The sequence below is a fragment of the Dicentrarchus labrax genome, unplaced genomic scaffold (genome assembly GCF_905237075.1).
Source record: "Dicentrarchus labrax unplaced genomic scaffold, dlabrax2021, whole genome shotgun sequence".
NCBI lineage: Eukaryota > Metazoa > Chordata > Actinopteri > Moronidae > Dicentrarchus > Dicentrarchus labrax.
In genome coordinates this window covers 90001-104407 of record NW_026136763.1, presented here as the reverse complement: position 1 = coordinate 104407, position 14407 = coordinate 90001, and the positions used below count along the sequence as shown (strand labels likewise).

Sequence of the window (14407 nt, the reverse complement as noted above, 5' to 3'; positions counted from 1 at the left end):
ACATTTACTTAATCATAATATTACCATAATTAATAATAGGAAATAAAGAGTTAAGCTAATGTTATTTAAGCTGTGATTATATAGGCTAATGTTTCCTGTACTACAACGTCTGATTTCTTTGACGGTTAACTTTATATTTGAGTCCATCATTTCTTACAAGGCGTTTCACAAATACACCTCCTTTGCGTAGGTCTGTGCTCTTTAAATGCTGTAATAACCTAATATAAATAAATCACTGACAAACATGCACATGCTCTGATTATAATCATATAGCCTATAGATCATTTTAGCTGATGTTTGTATGCTTTATTTTAGCAGCTTGCAAATTATTAACGTTATCTTCTACTGGTTATTTTATTCTATTGGTTGTTTATTCTACTGGTTATTTATTCTATTGGTTGTTTATTCTACTGGTTATTTATTCTATTGGTTGTTTATTCTACTGGTTATTTTATTCTATTGGTTGTTTATTCTACTGGTTATTTATTCTATTGGTTGTTTATTCTACTGGTTATTTTATTCTATTGGTTGTTTATTCTACTGGTTATTTATTCTATTGGTTGTTTATTCTACTGGTTATTTATTCTATTGGTTGTTTATTCTGCTGGTTATTTATTCTATTGATCTCTCTTTGGAAATCCAGATTTTTAGAGCCGCGAGCACTTTTATCTTTTTCATCTTTATATTGTGTTTGTCTGTTGTCTGAGTTGTTGTTGTTTTTATATTGTTGTCAAGAGGAATTCCTTTAACTGCAAACCAAATCTACCTCTGGGTACAAATAAAGTCACCCTAAGTGACACTTCCTGTCAGCAGAAGAACGCACAGAAGAGACTTCAAAATAAAATTTAATCAACAATTTTACAAAATAAAATTATTTTTAGAAAACCACTGAATATCTTTAAAGCATCAGCTGACACCATCACAGCTCACAGAGCTCAATCATTGGACAATCATTGGACAATAACGAGAATAAATGAGACCAAACAGGAAGTAAACAGGAAGGAACACAAACGTCGTCCTTCGCCAGTGTTCTTTGACAGAAATGAACTCTTCTGTGTCGATCAATTGGAGACGAGACTATAAAAGAGTCTGATCAGGGGGCGGAGCTGTGTCATGAGTCACCACCTAGGGGGCGGGGCCAGCAGCTGTGTGGCGGTGGCGGACTCTGGGAACAGGTTGTGGTAGGTGGGCAGTGGGACATACGCCGCCGTGATAATCTTACCTGAAACAACAGGTGAGATGTCAGAGCTGCTCTCTGATTGGCCCACAGCACACAGCACGTGTCATGTGACAGGAAGTCTTACCGGCAAAGTATCTTCCGTGTAGAGTGTTGACGGAAGCCATGGCGGCGGGGATGGACGGACACTTGACGTAGACATTTCTCTGAAAAGGAGCAGAGGTCAGAGGTCAACCTGAGGAGTCTCAGCGTAACCAAAGTCCAGAGAAAAAAGGAGCGATTTAAGGAAAGTGACAAAGGGGGTCAGAGGTCAGATGGTACCTCAGCAGAGTTCTTGTCAACGTAGATGTGCACGACTCCTCCATGTTTGTTACACTCCTCTATGACATCATGCTGGATGTCCATCTCCCAACCAGGAACCTCCTCACTGCAACAGACAGACAGGTGTATCCACAGACAGGTGTATCCACAGACAGGTATATCCACAGACAGGTGTATCCACAGACAGGTGTATCCACAGACAGGTGTATCCACAGACAGGTGTGTATTTACCTGTTGGGGTTGAACATGTTGGACAGTTGGAAGCAGTGAGTGGCCAGAGGCTGAGAGGGAATATTCAGAGCTGCAGAGTTCATGTTGAGAGCTGGATTCAAACACATTATAACTTTATTTAAACCCTCACTGACATTATAACTTTATTTAAACCCTCACTGACATTATAACTTTATTTAAACCCTCACACATTAAACTTTAATTTTAAACCCTCACTGACATTATAACTTTATTTAAACCCTCACTGACATTTCTTATTTAAACCTCACTGACATTATAACTTTATTTAAACCCTCACTGACATTATAACTTTATTTAAACCCTCACTGACATTATAACTTTATTTAAACCCTCACTGACATTATAACTTTATTTAAACCCTCACTGACATTATAACTTTATTTAAACCCTCACTGACATTATAACTTTATTTAAACCCTCACTGACATTATAACTTTATTTAAACCCTCACTGACATTATAACTTTATTTAAACCCTCACTGACATTATAACTTTATTTAAACCCTCACTGACATTATAACTTTATTTAAACCCTCACTGACATTATAACTTTATTTAAACCCTCACTGACATTATAACTTTATTTAAACCCCACATTAAACTTTATTAAACCCCTTAACATAAACTTTATTAAACCCCTCACTGACATTATAACTTTATTTAAACCCTCACTGACATTATAACTTTATTTAAACCCTCACTGACATTATAACTTTATTTAAACCCTCCACTGACATTATAACTTTATTTAAACCCTCACTGACATTATAACTTTATTTAAACCCTCACTGACATTATAACTTTATTTAAACCCTCACTGACATTATAACTTTATTTAAACCCTCACTGACATTATAACTTTATTTAAACCCTCCATGACATTATAACTTTATTTAAACCCTCACTGACATTATAACTTTATTTAAACCCTCCACTGACATTATAACTTTATTTAAACCCTCACTAACGACATTATAACTTTATTTAAACCCTCACTGACATTATAACTTTATTTAAACCCTCACTGACATTATAACTTTATTTAAACCCTCACTGACATTATAACTTTATTTAAACCCCCCACTGACATTATAACTTTATTTAAACCCTCCACTGACATTATAACTTTATTTAAACACTGACATTATAACTTTATTTAAACCCTCACTGACATTATAACTTTATTTAAACCCTCACTGACATTATAACTTTATTTAAACCCTCACTGACATTATAACTTTATTTAAACCCTCATTTTTTTTATTTAAACCTCACTGACATTATAACTTTATTTAAACCCTCACTGACATTATAACTTTATTTAAACCCTCCACTGACATTATAACTTTATTTAAACCCTCACTGACATTATAACTTTATTTAAACCCTCACTGACATTATAACTTATTTTTTTTTTCCCTCATACATTATAACTTTATTTAAACCCTCACTGACATTATAACTTTATTTAAACCCTCACTACATTTTATTTTTTTAACCCTCTTTTTAACTTTTTTTAAAACCCCCACTGACATTATAACTTTATTTAAACCCTCACTGACATTATAACTTTATTTAAACCCTCACTGACATTATAACTTTATTTAAACCCTCACTGACATTATAACTTTATTTAAACCCTCACTGACATTATAACTTTATTTAAACCCTCACTGACATTATAACTTTATTTAAACCCTCCACTGACATTATAACTTTATTTAAACCCTCACTGACATTATAACTTTATTTAAACCCTCACTGACATTATAACTTTATTTAAACCCTCACTCTTTTTTTTCCCTGACATTATAACTTTATTTAAACCCTCACTGACATTATAACTTTTTTTAAACCCTCACTACATTATAACTTTATTTAAACCCTCACTGACATTATAACTTTATTTAAACCCTCACACATTATAACTTTATTTAAACCCTCACTGACATTATAACTTTATTTAAACCCTACAAATTATAACTTTATTTAAACCCTCCACTGACATTATAACTTTATTTTAAACCTCCACACATTATAACTTTATTTAAACCCTCACTGACATTATAACTTTATTTAAACCCTCACTGACATTATAACTTTATTTAAACCCTCACTGACATTATAACTTTATTTAAACAGAGACACTGAACTTGATGCTGGTTACTCGTCAGTCACTGGAGGCGGAGCTAATTAGTTCAAACAGGAAGTGAAGAGGGCTGTCACTGTTTGTGTATGTGTACCTGACACAGCAGCCATGGCTCCTATAGCGATCGCTCCACTCATCTGCAGAGCCTGCTGAGCTGCAGGAGGGATCTGGAGACCTGTACCTGCACAGGTAAGGACACACATTACATATGGATGTTACAGGTGAGTATATACAGGTGGATGTTACAGGTGGATGTTACATGTGAGTATTTACAGGTGGATGTCTACAGGTGGATGTCTACAGGTGGATGTTACAGGTGAGTATCTACAGGTGGATGTCTACAGGTGGATGTTACAGGTGGATGTTACAGGTGGATGTTACAGGTGGATGTTACATGTGAGTATTTACAGGTGGATGTCTACAGGTGGATGTCTACAGGTGGATGTTACAGGTGAGTATCTACAGGTGGATGTCTACAGGTGGATGTTACAGGTGGATGTTACAGGTGGATGTTACATGTGAGTATATACAGGTGGATGTTACAGGTGGATGTTACATGTGAGTATTTACAGGTGGATGTCTACAGGTGGATGTCTACAGGTGGATGTTACAGGTGAGTATCTACAGGTGGATGTCTACAGGTGGATGTTACAGGTGGATGTTACAGGTGAGTATCTACAGGTGGATGTCTACAGGTGGATGTCTACAGGTGGATGTTACAGGTGGATGTTACAGGTGAGTATCTACAGGTGGATGTTACAGGTGAGTATATACAGGTGGATGTTAGAGGTGGATGTTACAGGTGAGTATCTACAGGTGGATGTTACAGGTGAATATCTACAGGTGGATGTTACAGGTGAGTATATACAGGTGGATGTTACAGGTGAGTATATACAGGTGGATGTTACAGGTGGATGTTACAGGTGGATGTTACAGGTGAATATCTACAGGTGGATGTTACAGGTGAGTATATACAGGTAGATGTTACAGGTGGATGTTACAGGTGAGTATCTACAGGTGGATGTTACAGGTGAGTATATACAGGTGGATGTTAGAGGTGGATGTTACAGGTGAGTATCTACAGGTGGATGTTACAGGTGAATATCTACAGGTGGATGTTACAGGTGAGTATATACAGGTGGATGTTACAGGTGAGTATATACAGGTAGATGTTACAGGTGGATGTTACAGGTGAGTATCTACAGGTGGATGTTACAGGTGAATATCTACAGGTGGATGTTACAGGTGAGTATCTACAGGTGAATATCTACAGGTGGATGTTACAGGTGAGTATATACAGGTGAGTATATACAGGTGGATGTTACAGGTGGATGTTGCAGGTGGATGTTGCAGGTGAATATCTACAGGTGAATATCTACAGGTGGATGTTACAGGTGTGTGCATACCCTCAGCAAGGCGGGCCATCAGCTGCAGTCGTCCGGTGGTTCCAAGGTCGATGCCGGCGCGTTCGAGCTCGTCGTTGTCGAGAAAAGAGGACGCCGTAGTCGCATCGGTCCGCTCCGTAACATGACCGACTTTCATTGGTCGACCCGCTAACTCAAAGCCGTTGAGCTGCTCCAGAGCTTTCTTAGCACACTCTGCATCTGCAAACTGACAGACAGGTCAGAGACAGACAGACAGATCAGAGACAGTTAAAGTAATAATAATAATAATAAGAAGAAGAAGAACAGCAATAATAACAACAATAATAACAACAATAATAACAACAATAATAATAATAACAACAACAATAATAATAATAATACCTGTGGACATCAGTGGCCTTTGATTGTAAGTTGATATTTTGATTTTATTTTTGAAGGACATTCTGTTAACCACCAAGTGAACCCTGCAGACTGTTTCCTGTTTGGAAAGATCAGGTATTAATCAGATCTAATGATGAAGAACTCACAGTGATGAAGCCGTAGCCTTTAGAGCGTCCTGTCTCACTGTCCATCATCAGCTGGATGCTCTCAATCTGTGAGACAACACACACACACCCACACACACACACACACACACAGAGACAGGAGTTAATTTCATCTATAAAAAAAAACAAATAACTTCCCTCTCACCCTCTTGGGGTGATATCTGTGTCATCCTCAAGCTCGGGTCCTCTACCAGAGGCCTGGGAGTTTGAGGGTTCTGCGCAGTATCTTAGCTGTTCCTAGGACTGCGCTCTTCAGGACTGAGGCTTCTGATGTTGTTCCTGGGATCTGTTGGAGCCACTCCCCCAGTTTGGGGGTCACTGCCCCGAGTGCTCCTACTACCACGGGGATCACGCTCGCCTTGACCTTCCACATCTGCTCCAGCTGTTCTTTCAACCCTTGGTACTTTTCAACCTTTTTGTGTTCCTTCTTTCTGATGTTGGCGTCTGCTGGTATGGCCACATCTATCACCACCGCCTTCTTCTGCTCCTTGTCTACCACCACTATGTCCGGTTGGTTTGTGTCCTGAGATAACTTCTGTTATGAATTGGCGCTATACAAATAAAATTGAATTGAAAATTGAAATTGAATTGGTTGGCCAGGACCTGTTTGTCAGTCTGGAAGCTGAAGTCCCTCAGCACCTTGGCCCTGTTGTTCTCAGCCACCTTCTGTGGTGCAGCCCATTGGGATTTGGGTACTTCTATTCCATACTGGGTACAGATGTTCCTGTACACTATTCCAGCCACTTGGTTGTGTCTCTCCATGTACACTGACCCGGCTAGCATCTTACACCCTGCTACTATGTGCTGGACTGTCTCAGGGGCATCTTTGCATAGTCTGCACCTTGGGTCAGATCTGCTCTTGTATATCTTGGCCTCTATGGCTCTTGTACCTAGGGCCTGTTCTTGTGCTGCCATGATCAGTGCCTCTGTGCTGTCTCTGAGTCCAGCGTTTTCCAGCCATTGGTAGGTCTTCTCGATATCAGCCACTTCTTCAATTTGGCGGTGGTACGTGCCATGTAGGGGCTTGTCCCTCCAGGTTGTCTGCTCCTCTTCTTCTTCTGCACTCTTATCGGGTTTCTGTTGCCTGAGATATTCACTTAGCAGTTCATCCTTTGTGGCCATTTTACTGATGTACTCTTGGATTTTTGATGTTTCATCCTGGATAGCGGCCTTGATGCTCACTAGTCCTCGGCCTCCCTCTTTCCGCTTAGCGTACAGTCTCAGGGTGCTGGATTTGGGGTGAAACCCTCCATGCATGGTGAGGAGCTTTCTTGTCTTGATATCTGTGGCTTCTATCTCCTCCTTTGGCCAGCTTATGATCCCAGCAGGGTATCTGATGACTGGTAGTGTGTACATGTTGATGGCTTGGATCTTTCATCATTCAGCTGACTTTTCAGGACCTGCCTTACTCTCTGGAGGTATTTGGTTGTGGTTGACTTCCTTGCGGCTTCCTCATGGAATAAGCAACAATGGTGGAAAACACGGAACTGTTGGAATGCTACTATATAATATATGTGTTTATATATATGTTCTAATATATATATATATATATAAACATATATATTTTATATATCTGTTTCAGTATATGTTGTACTGTGTGTGTGTGTGTGTGTGTGTGTGTGTGTGTGTCTGACCCTACCAAATGGCTCAAAGATTCCTCTCAGCATCTCCTCGGTGACGTTGAAGTGCAGAGAACCGACGTACAACCTCATCGGTCCTGATGTTCCTTTCTGCAGGTTGTTGGCTGCTGCTGCTCGGTTCTTCTCTGCCTGAACACACACACACACACAGACAGTAACACACACACACACACACACACACACACACACACACACACACACACACTGTGTGTACCTGTGAGGCCTGTACGATGATGGGAACTCCCAGCAGCCTTTTCCCCGTCAGTCAGATGGCCAGAGGAACTGAGTTGGCCTCCACAAACTCAATGTAGTCGATGCCCTTCAACCTGCGGGAGTTCCTGTCCGAGATCATCCTCACATCCCGAACCTGCGTAGGGACCGCAGCAGATGTTACCACGGCAACAAAGACTGCCATCCCCACCAACAGCCACACCTTTTAAAGTAAAGTGTCTGCCGTGGTGCTTTCAAAGAAACCAGCAACCAGTGAATCATACAACTGCTGTTTTACTCGTCTGATTGGCTGTTCGGATTCAGTCAGTGGTTAACTTCGGTCTGTTTAGACTTAGACTTCTCTTTATTGATCGTGTTATTGTACAGTGGATAAAAGACATTAGCAGAAATTAGCAGTTAAATTGAATTAATTAATTAATTATTGCACCGAAGTGGTGGATTAAGTTATTGCACAAAAAAAGAATAAGAGTGTCCAGGTATGTATGAGTAGATTCGGCCTGTTGTAGAGTCAGTGGTAACCTTCGGTCTGTTGCAGAGTCAGTGGTTACCTTCGGCCTGTTGTAGAGTCAGTGGTTACATTTGGCCTGTTGTAGAGTCAGTGGTAACCTTCGGCCTGTTGTAGAGTCAGTGGTAACCTTCGGTCTGTTGTAGAATTAGTGGTTACCTTCGGTCTGTTGGAGAGTCAGTGGTTACCTTTGGTCTGTTGTAGAGTCAATTTAATTCAATTCAGTTTTATTTGTATAGCACCGATTCATAACGGAAGTTATCTCAGGACACTTTTCAAATAGAGCAGGTCTAGACCGAACTCTTTATAACATTATTTACAGAGACCCAACAGTTCCCACCATGAGCAAGCACTTGGAGACAGCAGCAAGGAAAAACGTCCTTTTAAGAGGCAGAAACCTCGGACAGACCCTGACTCTAGGTGGGTGGTCGTCTGCCTCGTACCTTCCCCACTGCAGAGAAGAACTCCTCCAGGTCTCGAGGTCTAATCCTGGCCGCCAGCTGCATACAGAAGACGGTTCGCGCATCACGCTCCTCTGGAGTCAGGTTATCTATCGGCTGCCTGAACAGAGGCAGACAGACAGACAGACAGACAGACAGACTGTCAGAGTGAGTTAGCTTTGTTTGTCATAAACACTTCGTTATGAACTCTCTCACCTGATTGGATTCTTCTCTTTCCTGATTGGACTCTTACTCTTCAACCGCCGACGGCTGCAAACACACAGACAGTCAGTCAGAGGTTTCTGGCTCTAATCTTTAGGACGTTTTAAGGTCTTTTGAGATGGGGAGGCGCAGTAACTACTGACACTGTTACACCGTTATCAGCACCTGACACAGACATAACAAACAGACGCTGCATTGGTCGCTTTGGTCCGTTGCTAGTATACGTCAACGTCATTGCCATATTGGTAAACAAATACAGTAAACCAGGGATAAAAAGCACTATAACGTTTATATTTCTCCACCGATTTCTTCAGTCATTTGAATATTCAAAGCTTAATGATAAACATTAAAAAAAATCTACTCCATCTTTATCATAAACCTTTGAATATAAAAATCACTCAATGAATCGGTTGAGACTCTGGACAGACAGGAAGTGGACAGACAGGAACTGGACAGACAGGTACTCACTGCTTGTGGTGGTCTCTGTAGCGCCCCCCCCTCTCTCTGCTGCTGTGACTTCTTCGCTTGTCTCTGCTGCGGCTGCGTTTGCGCTCTCGACTGCGGCTCCTCTTCCTGTCTCGACTCCTGCTGCGGCTCCTGTTGCGACTGTGGCTGCGCCTCTTCCTGTTGGATACACAGTTGCCAACATCATCTAATTACCCAAAAAAACTAGTCTGCACATCTCCCCTGTTTTCCAGGATGAGTGGGAACTCTGTTGTACTGTGAACAAACAGACTGTGTTTATTAAAGCTCCAGTGTGTCACTGTAATATAATATCCACAGCTATGTTTTCATTACTGAATAATCACCTGAACATAAGAACAGTTTTTTACGTTTTTATCTACAGAGAGAGCGAGTCCTATACTGGGTCCTATACCGGGTCCTCTTCCAGGTCCTCTTCCAGGTTCTATACCAGGTCCTATACAGGGTCCTCTTCCAGGTCCTCTTCCGGGTCCTATACCGGGTCCTATACCGTGTCCTATACTGGGTCCTATACCATGTCCTATACCGGGTCCATTTCCGGCAGTCTGCCATGTTGAACAGATTTTTTGTGGCTACTGTAGGTTCTCCTTTGTTCTTGAAGGGGGGGGGGGGTCACTAAACCCTCCACAGCGGATTTTTAATAATTTTGAGCTAATTTGCTGACGACAGTAGAAACGTCCTGTTTTCTGTCAGCAGAACGTCATCGTCCAGCTCAGCAAATCAGAGCGCGACAGGTCACAACTCCGCCTCCACCCCGATCACTACCACTCAGACTCCCTATAACAAGATGGCGGCGGCCGTATTCGGGATGTTTTGGCTTCACTTGTGTTCACTGGGAGGAATATAAACAGTGTATGGTGCAGGTGGACAGACAGACAGGTGTGTATACCTCTTGATGCGGTCGTCCTGTATGTTGGGGCTCAGGCTCTTGGTTTCCTCCTAAGGTCGACAGAGAACAGCATGAGGAGGCAGACGCAACATTCAGGGAGGGGGTTGGGGGGCAGGAGAGAATATAAACAGAATTTAATGAGTCATTCAAACACACTGTTCTGTGGGGGGGGTCAGAGGTCAAAGGTCAGTCAGTCAGTCCCAGGCTGCAGTTCATATATATATGTGTGTGTGTGTGTGTGTGTGTGTGTGTGTGTGTGTGTGTGTGTGTGTGTGGAGGGGGGTCAGGGTGGGTGGAGCTCGGACAGCAGACTCCACAGTCCAGCTCTTCTTCAGCCGGGGGGGTGCTGTACTGGTTTTAGGAGCTGGGACTCGTCTGAAGGGGCCCTGAAGCAGACATGAGTCTTAGTCACTCAACTCAAAGTCCCAGCTGCTTATGCTAAGCTAACGGCTAACTCTGACCCTAGCTGCTATGAAGTCTGACTCTCCCCAGAATCCTCAGCTGTTCCCGATCAGGGCCACAGTCTGGCCGAAAACCAACCAGGTGACAAGTTTACAGTTACCGAGGGAACACAGTCATGTTACCATGGGGACCACAGTACAGCAATGCATGATGGGGGCTTTTTACTACCTTCATGTTTGTGACAGATCACACTGGCATTCAGGGGAGTAGAGGTGAGAAATCGTTAGGCAAGTCTACAAAGAGAGATAGACGGGCAATTTATTCATGACAGTATGTGAAGGAACGCCATCATCATCATCATCATCATCATCATCATCAATAACATCATCAATAACATCATCATCAGCCTGACTCTACTGCTCAGAGGCAGGAAGCAGCCTGCAGACCAGCTGTAAAACGATCCAACAGCTGGATTAATTTTCTACCAACTAATTGATTAATGGACTCGTCAGTTGTGTGCGTGCTCTTGTGATAAACAGTTGAGGTGGTGGGAGGTGTGGCCCACAGTTTACCTGAGCAGGTAAACCATGTTCGGGTCTTGGTGTGCGTCCTGATCTGGTTTATATGAATGTCTGAGGAGCAGCAGAGTCCAGCTGATAGTCTCCTGAACACAGACGACAGACTGACTCTCACCTTCCTGTACGGAGCCTCCAGCATCGCCTCAATGTCCAGGTCATCTGCCATACTGGGGGAGGGAGGTAGGGAAAGAGGGAGGGACAGGGAGGGAGGGAGGTATTGTAGGTTTTTATTCATATCCTGTATTGATCCTGTACTGAACCTGCATACCCTGCTTTATGGTCTGTTTTACTAAATGGGACCATCATTTACTAAATGAACATCATGCTGTATGGAAGAAGACTGAAACTATGTTGTATGTTTGTTTATCAATGTATAATGTTTGTTTATATGCATGTTTGTTTATATATGTGTATAATGTTTGTTTATAAATGTATAATGTTTGTTTATATGCATGTTTGTTTATAGATGTGTATAATGTTTGTTTATATGTTTGTTTTTATGCATGTTTGTGTATATATGTGTATAATGTTTGTTTATATGTATAATGTTTGTTTATGTGTATAATGCTTGTTTATATATCTGTATAATGCTTGTTTATAAATGTATGTTTGTTTGTTTATATGCATGTTTGTTTATATATGTGTATAATGTTTGTTTATATGTATGTTTGTTTATGTATGTATGTTTGTTTATATATGCATAATGTTTGTTTATGTGTATATTGTTTGTTTATATATGTATAATATTTGTTTATATATGTATAATGTTTGTTTATATATGCAATAATGTTTGTTTATGTGTATATTGTTTGTTTACATATGTATAATGTCTGTCTATATATGTATGTTTGTTTATATGTATGTTTGTTTATATGTATATTGTTTGTTTATATATGTATATTGTTTGTTTATATATGTATGTTTGTTTATGTGTATTGTTTGTTTATATATGTACAATGTTTGCTTATATATGTATGTTTGTTTATGTATATATTGTTTGTTTATATATGTATAATGTTTGTTTATATATGTATGTTTGTTTGTTTATATATGCACAATGTTTGTTTGTGTATATTGTTTGTTTATATATGCACAATGTTTGTTTGTGTATATTGTTTGTTTATATATGTATAATGTTTGTTTATGTGTATATTGTTTGTTTGTATATGTATAATGTATGTTTATATATGTATGTTTATATGTATAATGTTTGTTTATATATGTATAATGTATGTTTATATATGTATGTTTGTTTATGTGTATATTGTTTGTATATGTATGTTTGTTTATATATGTATGTTTATGTGTATATTGTTTGTTTATATATGTATGTTTATGTGTATAATGTATATATATGTATAATGTTTGTGTATATTGTTTGTTTATATATGTATAATGTTTATGTGTATATTGTTTGTTTATATATGTATAATGTCTGTTTATATGTATATTGTTTGTTTATATATGCATAATGTTTGTTTATATATGTATGATGTATGTTTATATATGTATGTTTGTTTATGTGTATATTGTTTGTTTATATATGTTTAATGGTTGTTTATATATGTATAATGTGTATGTGTATATTGTTTGTTTATATATGTATAATGTTTATGTGTATAATGTTTGTTTATATATGTATGTTTATGTGTATAATGTTTGTTTATATATGTATGTTTATGTGTATATTGTTTGTTTATATATGTATAATGTTTATGTGTATATTGTTTGTTTATATATGTATAATGTTTATGTGTATATTGTTTGTTTATATATGTATAATGTTTATGTGTATAATGTTTGTTTATATATGTATAATGTTTATGTGTATATTGTTTGTTTATATATGTATAATGTTTATGTGTATAATGTTTGTTTATATATGTATAATGTTTATGTGTATAATGTTTGTTTATATATGTATAATTTTTATGTGTATATTGTTTGTTTATATATGTATAATGTTTGTGTATAATGTTTGTTTATATATGTATAATGTTTATGTGTATATTGTTTGTTTATATATGTATACTGTTTATGTATATATTGTTTGTTTATATATGTATAATGTTTATGTGTATATTGTTTTATATATGTATAATGTTTATGTGTATATTGTTTGTTTATATATGTATAATGTCTGTTTATATGTATAATGTTTGTTTATATATGTATAATGTTTATGTGTATAATGTTGGTTTATATATGTACAATGTTTATGTGTATAATGTTTGTTTATATATGTCTGTTTATGTGTATAATGTTTGTTTATATATGTATAATGTTTATGTGTATAATGTTTGTTTATATATGTATAATGTTTATGTGTATATTGTTTGTTTATATATGTATAATGTTTATGTGTATGTTTGTTTATATATGTATAATGTTTGTGTATAATTTATGTATATTGTTTGTTTATATATGTATAATGTTCATGTGTATATTGTTTGTTTATATATGTATAATGTTTATGTGTATATTTTTTTATATGATAATGTTTGTTTATATATGTATAATGTTTATGTGTATATTGTTTGTTTATATATGTATAATGTTTATGTGTATAATGTTTGTTTATATATGTATAATGTTTATGTGTATATTGTTTGTTTATATATGTATAATGTTTATGTGTATAATGTTTGTTTATATATGTATAATGTTTGTGTATAATGTTTGTTTATATATGTACAATGTTCATGTGTATAATGTTTGTTTATATATGTATGTTTATGTGTATAATGTTTGTTTATATATGTATAATGTTTATGTGTATAATGTTTGTTTATATATGTATAATGTTTATGTGTATATTGTTTGTTTATATATGTATAATGTTTGTTAAGTGTATATTGTTTGTTTATATATGTATAATGTTTATGTGTATATTGTTTGTTTGTATATGTATAATGTTTATGTGTATATTGTTTGTTTATATATGTATAATAACACATCTGATCAATAAAGTGATTCTGATTGTGAAATCTAATACTATTAATATTACTACAGTATCAGCTAATCGATCATCCAGCTTTGATCAGAACCGGACGTCGCTTCACGTGACGCTTCAGAGGAAAGTGACTGCATGACTTCCGGGTGAGACACGACTGTCTCCTCATCACTCTCACAGTTCAAAGGTTACATTAGCTGTTAGCCATTAGCTCAGTGTCCCGTTAACAACCGGA

At 37.7% G+C, this 14407-nt stretch overlaps 1 protein-coding gene across 1 annotated transcript in view; it reads right to left on the bottom strand.

Annotated features, from left to right (window-relative positions):
• Window positions 1-829: 829 nt before the first annotated feature.
• Window positions 830-14407, bottom strand: part of LOC127359751 (RNA-binding protein 39-like) — a 14041-nt gene continuing 463 nt past the window's right edge. Inside the window, 14 exon segments of the mRNA XM_051393864.1 lie at window positions 830-1222; window positions 1305-1383; window positions 1499-1604; window positions 1730-1841; window positions 3994-4080; window positions 5306-5510; window positions 5812-5877; window positions 7464-7598; window positions 7684-7836; window positions 8649-8766; window positions 8862-8915; window positions 9336-9491; window positions 10240-10289; window positions 11335-11386. Of these exon segments, the coding sequence (XP_051249824.1) occupies window positions 1119-1222; window positions 1305-1383; window positions 1499-1604; window positions 1730-1841; window positions 3994-4080; window positions 5306-5510; window positions 5812-5877; window positions 7464-7598; window positions 7684-7836; window positions 8649-8766; window positions 8862-8915; window positions 9336-9491; window positions 10240-10289; window positions 11335-11385 (1476 nt within the window). The 5' untranslated portion in view covers window position 11386 and the 3' untranslated portion in view covers window positions 830-1118.